We start from the raw sequence: 16,242 nt of genomic DNA on the forward strand, positions 1-16,242 counted from the left end.
CAAGTCTTTAGGAAGCAGAATGTCAAATTTGGTATATTTTTTACACCCAGCAGCCGCTTGCAAAAAATTATAATATGGAAAACATCCATAATAATACACTACAACAATTGGTCACTGGTTGCACAAGCACATTAGAGTAGTATCAATATTCTTTAAAAAAAATCGTGATGTTTGACCGCTGACATATTTCTAGGGTGTTGTGGGTTTCTAAGGTGTTCTTGGTGGCAAATCTATGTATGGATTTTTTGTTGTTGTTGTTTATCATTCACCAAGCAAAAATAATGAGTTTGGTTGCTTATAAAAGTAATTCCGCACCTTGACAAGCCACTCGATTCATGTATCATTCATGTCCGTATTATTAAACGGTGCGGGACGTGCTGGAATTTAATACTTAAAATTTGGAGTTAGTTCATAGAGCTAATCCTTAGCAAACACCATTAACACAAGTCAATAAAATAAAACAAACTACATATGAATAATTTTGACTTAAAGGGATATTCAGCCAAAAATGTAAATTCTGTCATCATTTACTTGCCCTCAAGTTGTTCCAAACCTGCATGAATTTCTTTCTTCTGCTGAACACGAAAGAAGATATTTTGAAGAATATGGGTAACCAACCAGTTGTGGGGCACCATTGACTTCCATAGTATGGAAAAAAAATACTATGGAAGTCAATGGTGCCCAACAACTGTTTGGTAACAAACATTATTTAAAAGTCAGAACGTCTCGAGGGTGAGTAAATGATGAGTAAATGATGACAGAATTGTAATTTTTGGGTGAACTATCCCTTTAAACTGTTTGAGATGACATGACTGAAATGTAATTGAGCTGCTGGTCTCCCTCCTGAATCTGCGATGTTAGACCATCCCAGACCCATCTCCCAACATTACCAAACTAACAGGGTCACAACAGGAAGCGGCTCTCTAATGAAAGAGTGTTAAATAGAAAATCCATCCTGCATGCCTCCCTCTTTTCCTCTCCCTCGCTCTCCTCTCTCGCTCCCTCTCTCCTCTGGCCCTTTTTTAATTAGACGGTTCCCTCGGGAGCTGGCGGCCATTTCCGAGGCTGCCGTGTGGGCCTGAGTGATCGGGTCGGAGGCACCACGACAGATATTAATGTGCACAGGCCCGTTGTATTGATCTGTTTATTGCACTGCCCCGCAGGGGCCCAGACTGACAGCGGACAAACCTCCAACAGCCCGTGAGAGGGAATAAAAGAGAATGAAAAAAAACCCCCAGAAGAATCTACTTTCAAGGAAAAGCTGTAATGCCTGTCACTTGGTCACACACTCATTCCAGATGATCAAAATAATTAGTAGTCTATCCACACACATTATTACCAGCTGGAAAAATCTGGCTAAAGCATGTTGATGTGTTTTGGAAAATGGTAGCTGGTTCCCAGCACATCATTGATGCTCTTAGACCATCTCGGACTGGCAACAAACCTTCTAATAACCAGCTGCTGCTGCAACCATTTTCCAATACACACCTATCAGCTTTCCAGCATGGTAAAACAGCCCCAAAATCCACTAAAACTCAAAAGTCCCTCGGAAGCCCCTTTCCTCGGTTGCCCAGCGATGAATTATTCCCTTTAACCTGCAACAGAGTTAGCACAGGGTCACCAGGGGCTACATGTACAAGCACACCACTCATCCAAACAGTGACATCCTGACACCCATGCAACCATCTCCCACTCACATTCACTCTGTGCCCTCTGTCAAGCCCTAAATTTGCATCGTCTGAGTCAGTTACTGTGGAATCTTTACCTATCGAGATCTGGTTTCCTCTGCCCCACGTACACAAAGAGCTCCCGTGGCAAAGCACTGGCAAGCCTTTGAGAGCTTCTGTATTGCCAGAAGCAGCTGACAGACACAGCACTCATCGGGAATTCTTTCAGGGGGACGACAGATCCTTTTTCTCTTACTGACCTCAAACTTTCCATGTGTATAAAAAGTGTATATTATATATATATATACACACATATATATTTATATATTAAAAGAAAAACAGATAGATATCAACCAGTTTAATTATCAAAGAGATATTCTGCATTCAAAATCCACCCCAAAATCCAAACATGGGCCCCATCAATTTGAATGGTCACAACGAGGACCTATAGCAACCTCATCATAGCCAAAGCTAAAGGTGCACAACACCGTATCAGTATAAACTCCCCCCTCCCCCCCAACCACCACCACCCCCCTTCAAATGCACACACTCACACAAACCTATCCGTGCCTCCTTCATGGCCTTTCATTTCAGGGCCTCCACTTCAAACACATGAAAGGATGCTCTGCGGGGATCCAGGCGAGAATGAACGAGGGAGAAAAGAAAGAGAGAATATAAAAGCAGGGCTGTGTGTAGAGAGTTCTTGTGGAGTGTGTGCGTTTGTCTGGGGGGGGGGAATGGTCAGAAGGGCCTGGCCCTACTCTCTGCCTATGTCAAGGGGTCTTTGGAGCCTACTGTATAGAACCCAGCACTGCATCAACACTTCCCGACACACTTCAGAGGCACACACGAGGGGGTGGGGTGAGTCTAGGGGTATAAAGACGAAGCCATAAGGAAGGTGCAAAGATATGAAGAAAGGAAAGGAGCCAGATAGAAAGAAGGCATCTCAAAGGAGAGAGCAGGGAGATGGAGGCACGTGGAGGTAAAGAAGAGAGGAGAAAACACACAGAAACACAGCTGGGGTTGACGCTTCCCTGCGCCAGAGAGGTTTCTCTGAAAACTCACTCCAGAAAAGTCAAAAGCAGCTCAGTGTGAGCTATGGCGCTGAAGAAACAACAACAACAAAAAAACAAGAAAATAAATTAAAAGCAACTTGAGGACAAAGGGGGGACAACAAGTAAAATATGAAGGATTGGAAAGGGAATGTTTGGGATAGACAGCCAGCTAAAAGAACCAAATTTGTCACAAGTGCAAATAAAACATTAATAAACGGAGCAATTCCAAGAGGGTCCTCACACCATCGGTGCTCTGGCCCTAAAAAAATGATTGCAGGTGAAAACATATAAAAGCTTTGAATTATATAAAAATAATTAAAAAATTGTCATCATTGATTCACCTTTGTGTAGTTCCAACAAAAGGAGAAAAAAATGGACAGCAATAAATGGGGAGTGCAGTTACAATAAAATGGTTGTTCTGACTTAAAAAAGACACAAATGCACCATAAAACCATCATAATAGACTTGTGCAATATATTCAAAGTTTTTTTAAGCCACACAACTAAGAAATACACCAAAGTTCAAGTTAATATTTACTGATAATCTTCCCCTCAGTGAGCTGTTAACAGCTGTGACCAGATTGAGTAAATGAGTTGAACCCGAGAACTGCATTTATTGATAGGATAGTATAGTCAAGACAGGAAACAAAGTGGGAAAGAGATGGGCGACGGGATCAGGAAAGGTCAGCGAGCCGGGACTCAAACTCAGGTCACCCGAAGCACAACCGCGCAAATGACTTACATTTTTGCCTTGAAGTACTTGAATAATAGTTTTACGGTTCTTTTTGAAACTTTGAAACCTCAGACCCTGTTCATTGCAAGTGTATGAAGAAAATGATCAGTACACACACAGTATTTCTATTTTGCATCATACAGTTCTAGAACGACATGTGGGTGAGTAAATGATGACGGAATTTACATTTTGGGTGAACGAATAACTGATGAAACTGAAGAAACATCATAGATGTATACAGTAGACCTTTAGGTGAAAAGGTGAGAATGGGTATCTCACTCATCAAAGTCTTGGCAGCCAGGCATGTTGGCAGTGGTTGACTGGCACGGCCTTATCGTAGGCTTATGAGCTCAGCATGCAGGGGCAAGCCAGCACGCTCGCATTCCTCAGGGGAGGAACAGCGTCTTGGCCTGGTGAGTCTGTTTTCAATGGCAACCATTATGAAACCATACACCTGACATTTTTCCAGATATCTAGGGGAGGGACCAACGGTGACCCCGCAAATCACACGGCTGCTTTCTCTCACTGGATTTCACACAGACGGGTAAACGCCCTGCCTTTTCTTCTCGGATTCAGATTCCTTTTTACAAATAACCACACCTTTTTTAAGGTGGTTGCGGTGGATGAGAGGAGTAGAGATGGAGAACAGAAGGAAGTTGAGCTCGGAAAGTGAAAGCAAGGAGAGAAGAATTGACGGAATCGGGAAGGGAATTGTGTGTGAATCTGTCCACAACGTGCCTCGGTGTGACGGTAGAAAAACAGAGGAACTTTTAGATTGAGGTGACAGGAGAGCGCAGCACCTCTGTCATAAAATCCTAGACACGAACGGCACATATAGTGGCACTAATTTCTTACAGATGTTTGAGAGGGGCAATTAAACCCTTTATAGCGCAACCCCCCCCCCCTTTGGAATTGCAAGCAGTAATTAAGAATCATTACTGATCAAATAAAATTTAAAGTCGTATGCTCTCAGATTTAGCAAGAATGTGAGATTGATTAAATTTATGCTACCAAAAAAAAGGACATTAAAGCTGGAGGCAATTAACGGTTTCTCAGAGAAAAACATCAACAAGGCTCTAAAGCGCAGTTAAGACATAACCAAACAAATAAAACAAAATGATGCTCACTAAATTTCGGTTTACAAATCTTAGAAATCCACATCCGTTAACCCTGGTACCTCGTCAGTGATCGTAAATTTGAAAAGGCATGAGAAAAAAAAGAGCAAAGGAGCCATTTTCATGGTGTTGGTAATTTAGAGGGTTGGCTTGCAGCCAATCAAAGGGCCAAATCGATCCAGTCGACCTCTGGGCCCAATGGCAGTGTTATTTACTACTGTGTGTGGCAGTAGTCACAGATCACCCACTCTGACATCCTACCGTTGGGTGGGCTGAGACCGCAAATAGAATTGTCAGTAATCTCCGCAGTCAAGCTCTAGCTGTTTGTGTGGTATCCAGGAATAAGACTACATGGGTAATTAGAGCGGATATAGAGACAAGCTCACACACACACACATACACAGGTGACGCACACTCACCGTGACTTGGGATGCCCATGTTGTTCGCCAACTGATACAGGCGCTGCTGCTGCTCCTCATAAGAGCCATGCTCGTTCAGAGCTGACATCATGCGCCTGTAGTGCTCCTCGGGGGTCATGTGACTGCCTGGCTCCAGCGCAGGAGTGTGAGAGTTCTCTGTGGGATGAGAAGAAGCTAAATTTAATCAGCTGTTTCAAACTATGTGATCGTATGTGAGATGTTTGAATGTTTGAGTGAAGGAGAAGCCTATGTGTGGTTCTCCTCGGTACACTGGGCGGCAGTAACTCAAGCCAGTGCATGGGGAGAGACTCTTGGGGGAGTGATGAGGAGGAGGAAGAGTGGTGGAAGGGGGGATATTTTACCCTCCTCATTGAAACAGGAGCTTGGCCCCGGGCAGGCGAACAGAAGCAATGCAGCCCGGCGCAGGGGACTGGGGGGAGTGTGTTCTGCCAAGCGCCAGATAATCCACCCGAGAGGCTTCAGGTGTGTATGTGTGTGAGCGTGCTCATGTGGATGATGTTTTGAGGCATTGTGAGTATGAACAGTTCTGCTGTATGGGTGTGTGTGATGCGTGTATGTGTGTGTGGGGGCATATATATACTGTATATATATAATCAAAATTGATTAAAAAAATACTATAAAAACAGTTATAATATGAAATATTATTACAACTTTGAATTACAACTGAAGACTGGATTAATGGCTGCTGAAAATTCAGTCACATGATCCTTCGGATATCATTTTTATATGCTGATTTGGTGATCAAGAAACATTTCTTATTATTATCAATGTTGAAAACAGTGAAGCTGCTTAATATTTTTGTGGAAACATAATACTTGAACATGATTTTTTTCAGGATGCTTTGATGAATAGAAAGTTTATATAAAGTATTTATTTGAAATAGAAATCTTTTGTAAAATAAAAGTCTTACTATAATGTTTTTTTATCAATTTAATGCATCCATGCAGAATAATGCTGAATGTATTTATATATATATATATATATATATATACACAGCACTCTCAATTAAGAAAACGTTCATTCAATTCATGAAAGGCACACATAATATGAGACATAGCAGTCTGGATAGGGGATCAGTACTACCTTCCAGCTGTGTGTGTGTGTTTGTGCGTGCGTGCGTGCATGCGTGCCTGCGTGCGTGCATGTGTGTGTGTGTTTGTTTGGAAGGTAGGACCTTAGACACAACAGCTGCTATGCTCTCAAACTACACACACATGTGCACACAAAAGCATACACATGCAACATGTTATGTTGTTTGGGTGTGGTGATGGATCACAGACACGCAGACACAAGACATTAGATCAGCGGCATTCCAAAGCCATGCTAATCCACAGTGGGTGACCGACGCAAGCCAACTGTAATTCACAGGACTAAAACACACATAACACCCATTTATCATTCTCACTGCAGCAGCCGTGCTGATTGGCTACACGGTGACGAGTGAGCAGGTAATGCCTCAAAATAAAACGCTATCTAAACACAAGACACGTAAACCACTGATTATTGGGTGTGGAATGTGTTGCGACACATATACAGATGTCGCATACTAGATGCAGTTATGTGAAAACTTTATTATTAGAATACTGAAAATATAATATTGAATTTAATAATGACCATAATTATTATTTGTATTTCAGAATGTCACTTCTATGAGAATTGTTTTAGCATATTGAACTTTTTATAACATACATGAGAGAATGAGTTATTTGTATAACATTATTAAAATATATAGCTATTAGCTACAAGATTATCAAAAACACTGTGCCCTAACCAGATATCACACAAAGTGTGGGAAAATCTTCTAGTTTATATGCATACTGGGGAACTGTGCCCACAGTAAAATCTCACTGGCCCAAAATACTGTCACACAAAATATATTCTGATTGGCTGTGATTTGCATAGTATTTTTTTAAAACTTTGTCACACTTGGTAAGCACACAGTATTAATACCACCAGTAAGCAAACAAAAGGCGAAACTAAAGAATGGGTAAGAAAAGGTAAAATTGGATTTGCAGAATGACAGCTTATTTCTTATATACAGTATTTAGAACAATTATTACAGATCTCACTGTTGAAGATATATGTAAATGTCTTGCTAAAAACTTGGGGGGGGGGGGGGGGGGGGAGGGGCTAAACAAAACAAACAAACATTATTAACAAATTAACCTAAAAATATGTTACAATAATGTTAGGTAGATTTGAGGACTGGTCACCTCACTGGTCTGAGGAACAGATCCAGATTACTGCCTGCTCAACTCTTCCTGCTAGATGCTTGATTATATTTGACTTGGTGTCACTGAGTCTGCCTGATGTTTCTGCTGCCTGCCTGTTACGCTGTTACACCTCATTAGCTCAGCCTGTTGACAATACCCAGGAGCCTCACCGATTTGCATTTTAGCTAAATCTTAAGATTGAAATGTTAGCATGAAGATATTGATTTTGAGCTAAATTTTAGATTTGATTACTTCACCCAACTGAACAAAAAAGTGACATTACATGTACAAATGATGTCCAAAAACACAGTAACCTCAAAACCATGGGCTTATCTCACAGACTCAAACACATATCCATGAAAGGAAAAAGAAACCACAATTTCTTTTCCTAGCAGGAGGAGGAAGTCAAACATCACCCAATTCTCCCTACTGTGTCCCTCACTTACTTGCTCATTTTCTCTCCAACAGACCACTGCAAAATATATTAGAATAATCCTAAACTGTACTTCTTGGATTTGGGCCTTTTTTTAATACCTAGTTGAGTCATGACGGTTGTCAGTATGGATGCGGGACACCACCCCAAAGAAGAACCTGTGAGAGCCTGTGTTACAATGGAGAAGGGATGGGCAACTTCGGTCCTGGAGGGCCACTGTCCTGCAGAGTTTAGCTCCAACCCTGATAAAAAACTCCAGTAGATTTCTAGTAATCCTGAAGAAATTGATTAGCTTGTTTAGGTGTGTTTGATTAGGGTTGGAGCTAAACTGAATGACTTCAACATTAATAACCTAATTTTCAGCGTGTCACAACTTTCAGTGTCACAAATTCAAATCAGATCCTGTGTTGTCTTTACAAGCACTATTAGTAATCAGACCATACAGTTCATACAGAACTTATCCCATTCCCCTCTACTAGATCTAGATCCCTGCTGCTTTGACCGTACGACCACAAGAGACTCTTTTAGCAGCTCTAGGCGAAGGTGAGTGTGTTTGGTTAATGACTGTGTCGAGAGCCTCAATGATCCAGCACACATTCATGCAAAACAGTGAATCCAGCTTCAGCAACACTCTTACTTTATTGATTTTCAACTCCTACAACACCCGCTCAACACTAAAAACTCTCCCTTTCTGAGCGTCGGCACCCAAGCGTGGAGGTGTGTAAGTGAGAAGGGCAGGAAATAAAGAAAAAAGAGAGAATCCTAGATTCTGAGAACACATTGAAAGTCTGGGATTCAAAATCTCATTTAAATTTGGAAATACATTTGTGAGAATAGATTTGAGAAGTTTTATAATTTTGAAATAAAGAAATCAATACTCTAAATGTTAATCAATAGTTCAGGTAGTCTAGGTCACACTGATCATGTAACTCTTTGTACAGACAGTTCTTTCTTCCATTGAAGTGCTAAGACATTTAGATTTACGTACATTTCTCAATTTACAATTAACATTTCACTAAACTTTTCGGAACCAAACTCTCTATTTATATCACATGAATTAGCAACGTTGCACTTGTGAACCCGCCACACAGAGTGTGCGCAAAAAGTTAACAGGAGGGGGGAGGAGATGTCTTTCTTCCACTGAGCATTGTTCTCTCCTCCCTCCTCTTACTATCTGTCCACCCCTTCTCTCCACTCTCGCTCAATCTCGCCCCATCAATTCCCACCTACTCCATCTTACGCACTAAGGTTAAACAGCCCTGATTGTGGCGCATTTTCATCTCCAGCACACATACGCACATGCACACACATGCAAGAGAGGGGCCCCTACCTTTAGGTGACACGCTGCGGGACTTCTTGCTGTCAGATGGGCACTCGCTGCTGCTGTTGGGGGAGTAGGCTCTCCTCTTGCCTAGAATGTCATCTGTGGGGAAAAAAAGATAGAGAAAGAGGTTAGGGGGGTTCAGATGCGGTCAGACGGCCCCTAAACCCCTTGGCATGCAGCTCACCACCTGGCTCTGTACCTGCATACATGATGGAGCTGTGAGAGCGACTCAAGATACGAAGAGATGAGAGGGCCCTGCGCCAGCGTGAATGACAGATCTGGTTCTTACTCAGCCAAACGAGAGATTCTTTCACCCGCTCTCTCTCTTTCTCCTATCTCGAACAAACACGCTCCCTCTCTTTTGCACTCACCCTCGCTCTCTACCGTTGTTTCTTGTCTTGACTATCTATCTCTCTATCTGTGCATACAAACGCTCTTGGTCTTCACACCGGCCTAATACGGAGTAAAATGACAAGTAATGAAAAGACGAGCGAGAGAAGAAAAAAAAAAATGGAAAAAAGTAAGCGGTCTAGGCTTCTATCAAACTCCTGTTGTCGTGCTATTATGCCTTTTTGCTTTTTTCACTCACTCTCACTCTCCGTTTTCAGTGAATATAGAGCTCACACCTTTTGCTAATCTCTTCCTTCCTTTCTATCACTCTTTCTCTCCCTCCCCCTTTTCTCTTTATCTTTCTCTCTCTCTCTCTCTCTAGAAAAGTGGAGGCTGTCTGCACAAGCCTAATGCAGCGCTCTAGTGAGCCGCTGGTGTCTAGTGTACGATTACAGCACCCTCCTCCCCCCAAACACATCTCAAATCAATATCCTGCTAATCATGCTGGGAGGGGTGCTGCTGAGAGCATGGTGGTGCATGCATGCAGGAAGGAAGAGACCGTTTGTCATTGCACTCTCCTCTCCCTCTCTCTCTCTCTCTCTCTCTCTGCCCTCATGCGCCACATGAAGTAAAAAAGTCAAAGCCACAGAGTTATGCTCTTCCTTTTGTCTTTTGTTGCTGTCTGATTCTTTATCTAATGGGATTGTGCAATAAATTGAGACAAAATAGATTATGCACGTTGCTTGTATTTGAACGTTTATTGTATTTATTGTGTTTTATTGTCTATAGATATCATAAAAAGTTATTTTAAAAACATTTATGGTGCCCTGTGGGTGCATCATTTTAAAGACCTCATAATATTGCTTGACAAGTGCAGTTTTCTTTCTTATGCTGACGTATTTCCTATTGAAACAGACAATTTGAATGCAACATATTGACATATAGTCTTATTTCTTTTTAAATTGCCAATATGATTTGTTGCATTTGGTATAAAGTGCAACAGTTGGGTTACGGAAGTAATATCATATTCCTTTTATCCATTGGGGAATTGATTTTTAACTTATAAACCTTTAAAGACAGACCTACTGTGAGCTACAAGGTTGTTAATCGATGGTACATGCTTTTGATGAAGCCATCAGTCTGCATTATTTCAACTTTATTTTTAAATAATCATGTTTAACAGCAGAATTCCTGGTAAAAACTACATTCTCCTTGATTTTGCAAGAGATCTCTACCAAGATCTCTACCCCCCCCCCCCCCCCCCCCCCCAAAAAATCTTTAGCACGTCCCACCCCTATGAAGCACTGCAAATGACATAATATTGCGCTTTTCCACTGCATGGTACGGTATGGTACGGCTCGGCTCACTTTGTGGTGCTTTTCCACTGCATGGTACCGATCCCTTCGGCTCGCTTTAAAGGTTGTATCAGCGATTTCAGGCCCAAAAAAGCCCAAACATAAATGATCACATTCATCTAATCTTTCCTAACGATCCGCTAGCTGCCCGCCCCATGAGCAGGCTGTCAAAAAAACGCATCTCTGTAGGCAGCCTAGGCTCTGAGATCTGCACACAAAAACAATTGGTTTCACCAACCACTCGAAACCAAAATAAATAGTGTTCCAACCAATCACCGACAGGGGGTGGGTGTTGTGAGGTTTTACGCTCGTGCATGGCTGCACGCGAAGTCGGAGCTGAAGAAGAAGCCAGCGTCAATCAACGAATCCATGTCGGTGCATGTCGAAGTACCGAATCCATGTCGGTACTTCTGGACCCAAAGCTGAAAAAGTGGACAGACACTGTTGCACTCTATTAGGTGTGGAACATTCTCATTCTATTCTTTGATTGGAGAAAAATCTGTGTAGTGCATGATGATGTCAACAATACCTATTTTTGTTATATTGTATAAATACCTAATATTTTGTAAATATTTTGTTAAAGTTAAGGAGTGTAGTAGCATTAGCCTCATAGCTAACAGATATAAACTAAAAACCCACAAAACTCTCATTTTTATTTCACAGGGTCTTTAAAGGAAGCCACTATTACAGATGACCCTTACATGTAATCCATGAATAAAGCTCTACACATCAAAGAAGAGTGAAGGGGGAGATTCTTAGATGGCAACAAAACCGAGAGAGCCTACTGCACCTCTGTATATGTCCGACACAAAAGTACAAACTACTCTCTCACACCCCAGCCTCTCGACACCAAGCGTACTGTTCATCCCTCTCTCAGATAAGAGTACTGGAGAGAGACACAGAGCGGGAAAGAAAAGCAAGCCTGCGCTTGAAAGGGCTTTTGGAGTGGCAGAGCTCGGTCTGGGATTCTTTGTGGGGAGCGAGCTTTGCTAATGACGCTGTTTGATGTCTTCTCATCAGGGGGGGGAGGCTGTCTATCCCACTCCAAAGAGAAAAAGGGGCCTCTCTAATGGGCCCCCATATCCTCTCCTAACCTCCGCCCAAAGACAACAACAACACTCCCTCCGTCTGTCTCTCACTCCACTTCTCCCTTAGTCGGCCTTTGAGGTGAAGAATCTCCCTTGGCGTATTCAATTATTTTCCGCTCTCTATCTTCACGTAGAACTGATACGATCACTGCATAAGTGTAAAACTATAGCAATTGGCTGCTCCTGTCTCTTTGGCTTTTGAGCCAAAAGAGCTCAAAAGCAATATGCAAAAACCTCAGTAAAAGGTGTTTATGATATAATATGAGTTAAAAGGAGCACATTTCTGGTTTGGTGTAGATAAAAGAGTACTTACAAATGGAGTTGTGAAGGTACCCAAGACAAAAAGGGTTGGGAAACACTTATACAAACCACAGGACCCTCTGGTTTCTGTACCAGCTGTGTTGATCTGCTCTCTCTTCCTCCCTGTATGTCTCTCTTTGACCCTAATCTCTTAGCGGTGTCTTTCCCACAGGGCTCAGCCACCCTAGTGCTGCTATCTCCAGCCCAGCCTGTTCTCCAAGCTCCATCGTGTCTTATCAGGCAACCTCCTGCCTGCCAAGACTCCCAAAGCCCTGGGCTGAGTCCAGTTCCATCTCCATCAGTTCAACCTCCATCTCCATCTCTCAATCAACAGTCCTGAACTGTCACTCAGACCTACAGCTCAAACTCACACAGCACTCTATCCCCCGAATCAAACCTCCCCAAGTGATTAAACACAACTTTTAACACCTTTAAACTTCATGATGTGATTTGACAGTGCAGGACACAGTGATTTGCAGTAGAAATGCTTTCGTAAGTGAGAGGGGAAAAGTTTTTGAGCAGGGCAGTGTGCCCATGACGTCGTCTCATTCGGAGAGGAAACCTGGCTCTGTACCGCTCTTAGCACTTTGGTCTCTAGCTGAAGCAAGGCGCTCAACAAAAGAATAGAGTTCGGGACCATGAGGAGGAAGCCGCTATTCTGCAAGGAGGAGCTGGAGGCGGGAAGCGACACTGACTCACTCATAGCTTCTTTTCTCCTTATAAAACTTCATGTTAACTGTTCACCCACTGCTCTCCTGCTCCTGTCCATTTATTGTTCTCTGTTTTGTGTTATTATTTTATACTATACTTTATACTAGCATACTCAGTGCACAGTGCAGTGTATATACTTCATTCGGACTACTACTTTATAGTAGGTTATGCTGTGTCTACACTGCATGACATAAAATATAGTATGCATATTAAATGTTACATTTAAAATATTTTTTGCTTCCCTGTTGTCATATGACTTGAGTAGGTTGTGCATTTAATCCAGCAATAGTCAGAAAATAAAAGGTAATTTTGCATTTTTGACACAATTTTGGGTAAAATGTTTCACTCGAAAAAGAAGGTCAAGTTGAAAGCACTGCATTTTCTGTTGCTTTTCCACACATAGCTTTATCTGACTTTGGAATAGCAAATTAGCATACTACTCATAAGGCAGAAATAGTAATAGTATGCTAGTACACGAATTTCCAAATTAAACTTTAGTCTTATTATTCAAACTTTTTTAGTAAAAATATGCTATTCATACTTGATATACTTCTCTACCCTGAAATTAAGTGCTCATTTGAAAAATAAATGCAAAAAAAAAGATTCAAAGAGCTTCAAAAATCCACAGCAGCAGCAAGAATACTGCGCTCTCTCTGTCTCTCAGTGCACTCAAGGGAGAGGCAGGGTTTCAGCAGCGCCTGTCTGCCTCAGGGTCAGAGATTTTAAGGCGGAAAGCCTTTAATACCAATTAAATGTTGCCTCTTAAAGCTGTGATGCTCACATTTAACACCAAACAGTGAGGCTCGGAGCTGCCTCGTGCCTCAGCCATGTTACCCAACTCACGGAACGGCTCCTGTCGCCAGCACTGCTGCTAATTCCTTTCAACTCCAGCCAGAGCGGTGCAGAGCTGGGCCAAAACAACGGCAGAACTTTAATAAAGGGAGGAGAGGAGAAAAGAGAAAGCTAGATGGATGGAGAAATAGCAAAACGACTAAATGAGAGGGAGAGAGGGAGGCTCTTGGTTTTCTCCTCCTTCTCCCTTTGCTCCTTCCGTCTCTCTCCAGCTACTGACAAGTTGGACAGGCCACACTCCTTAATTCCCTTTTCTTATTCCCTTAATCTGTCATCTTTATCAGGCAGGGGAAGTGGCGGGCGGCGCGGCGGAGCCCCAACCTCCAATCAATCTCCACATTACAGCTGACAGAATGGTGCTAATAACTTATTGATCCCCCTGTTTGCGGGGCTCGGCCAGAACTGAAAGGATGGCATTGATTGGCTATGGGGGGGGGAGCAGTACGGCGCTTCCGCCAGCCCAGAGGATTCAGAACCGTCCTCCTCTACTGCTGCTCCCCCACTGAGAGCCTTAGGGGAGAGACAGACAGAAAGAGGGAGAGACAGAAAATGAGGGAGGGAAACGAACAGAGAAAAAAGATAGAGAGATTAAAATCATGGGAAAGAGAACGAGAAAACAACAGAACAAGGCAGAAAAAAATGCTGCAATTGAACGAAAAATAAAGACGGGGAGACAAAAGGTGGTTGAGGAAAATGCAGGAAGATGCAGAAAAGGCAGCCAGTGAACGGGCAGAAAATCAACAGAGATAGAAAAGGTAAAAAAAAAAAAAGTATAATTATGCCTGCACCGTTTGACGGTAGCATTAACTAGGCCAGACTGCTTTACAGATTAGGAGAGATGAAAAATCATGGAAAAATATGAAAATTCTAAGTTGATTGTATCCCAAACAACTCTAGATTAAAAAAACTTGTTATTTAAGGGATTGTTAGACACTAGACTCTAGAAACTCCACTCTACATGTGACTTTTCGCAATTGATGTTAAATTGATTCAGCACATTACCACGGCTTCTAATGTAGCTCATCCAATCAAAATTTAGAGCTGGAACTTTCAGTTTCATAAAATTTGTTTTGCTGTTTGGAATATACTTTTTTTTTACTCAAGTGGAACAAAATGTAAAGCCGTTTTTTGACTTATATATAATTCCAATTAAAATGTACAGTTATTTAAAACTATATTTTATTATATTTTATTTAATAAAATAAATATAATATCAGTTTATATATTTTTTTTATGTTTTATTCAATATTTTATATTAAATAAATACATATAAGCACACACACATACTATTGTGAAATATTAAATAAAATTAAAATAACTGTTTTAATACATTGTAAAATGTAGCCGAATTTCTTCCTGTGATGTCAAAGCTGAACTTTCAGCATCATTACTCCAATCTTCAGTAACATGATCCTTCAGAAATCATTAAATCACTAAAATGCTGATTTGGTGATCAAGAAACATTTCTTTTTATTATCAATGTTGAAAACAGTTGTGCTGCTTAAAATTTCTGTGGGAACCGGGATTTAAATTTTTTAAGGATACTTTGATGAATAGAAAGTTCAAAAGAACAGCTTTTATTTAAAATATAAATATTTTGTAACATTATAAATGTATTTACTGTCACTTTAGATTGATTTGAATTCATCCTTGATGAATAAAAGTATTAAAAGAAAAAAAACATGCCCCCAAAATTTTGAATGGTAGTTCACAAAAATATTAAGCAGCAAAAACAACACTGACTGTTTTAAACATTGATAATAATAATAAATGTTTCTTGAACATTTCTTAAAGTAATTTTATTTCATATTTTTATATAATATACGTGTACATTTTTTGTATTTGTTAGACTGTTAAATCCCAAGTGATTTACAGTGTATCAGTCGGTTAAGGCCCACACTTAAGTACAATAATGTTCATGCACAGGATAAGTAGACTAGATTTGTAGGAGGAAAAAAGATAAACATCAGTGACTGGACACTTCAATTGCGGTATAAACATGCAAATGCTGCGTCTTCAGAGAGAAGATTAAGATTATAACATACAAATTCAGGGAATCTACGTCTACGCACTGGTCCAGATACACAACAGACTCCCCCAGACGCTCTTGTCTGCCTTTAGGAAAGCATGAGTGCGACAGAGAGGGAGGGGAAAAAAGCAAAAACACCTTATACGCCTATTAAGAGTCTCTGGTCTGACCGCAAAGCCACGTTTAGGAGTCTACACAGAGAGCCAGACGAGCTGCCGGCGCCCTGCCCTCCCCCATCCCTCGCTGGGGCCAGCAGGCCGGCCGGCCGGACGGAGGGGGTGAGGGTGGGGGAGCAGGAGCCGCCTCTCCTCCGTCGCTGACTGGCTGCGGCTGACGCCTGGGTCAGCTCTCATGTCTGTCCCTCAGATTTAATTAACGGGCCTCTCCGGTGCACAGCAACCCCAGCGCGGCAGTCGGCTTCCTCTTCCTCCGCCTGTCTCGCGACTCCACACTGCAGTCCACCCTCCCTTGATACCATACGACGCTCTGCTCATTCATTTGTTCTGCACTTTTCCAACCTTTTCTTCTCTCTCTCTCTCTCGCTCAACCACATACCCACAGAAGAAGTCAGACTTGAAAGGAAGTAAAAGAGACTGTG

General features: G+C 41.8%; 1 protein-coding gene across 3 annotated transcripts in view; it reads right to left on the reverse strand.

Annotated features, from left to right (window-relative positions):
• samd11 (sterile alpha motif domain containing 11) overlaps positions 1-16,242 on the reverse strand; it is a 58,278-nt gene that overhangs the window by 11,820 nt on the left and 30,216 nt on the right. For all 3 annotated transcript variants that reach the window (XM_056268064.1, XM_056268063.1, XM_056268065.1), the window contains exons 5-6: positions 8,986-9,078; positions 4,989-5,144 (exon numbers count right to left, since the gene is read on the reverse strand). In XM_056268064.1, the coding sequence (XP_056124039.1) occupies positions 4,989-5,144; positions 8,986-9,078 (249 nt within the window). The remainder of the gene's footprint in view (positions 1-4,988; positions 5,145-8,985; positions 9,079-16,242) is intronic.

The sequence above is a fragment of the Rhinichthys klamathensis genome, unplaced genomic scaffold (genome assembly GCF_029890125.1).
Source record: "Rhinichthys klamathensis goyatoka isolate OS25496 unplaced genomic scaffold, OSU_Roscu_1.1 h1tg000269l_1, whole genome shotgun sequence".
In the NCBI taxonomy this organism is placed as follows: domain Eukaryota; kingdom Metazoa; phylum Chordata; class Actinopteri; order Cypriniformes; family Leuciscidae; genus Rhinichthys; species Rhinichthys klamathensis.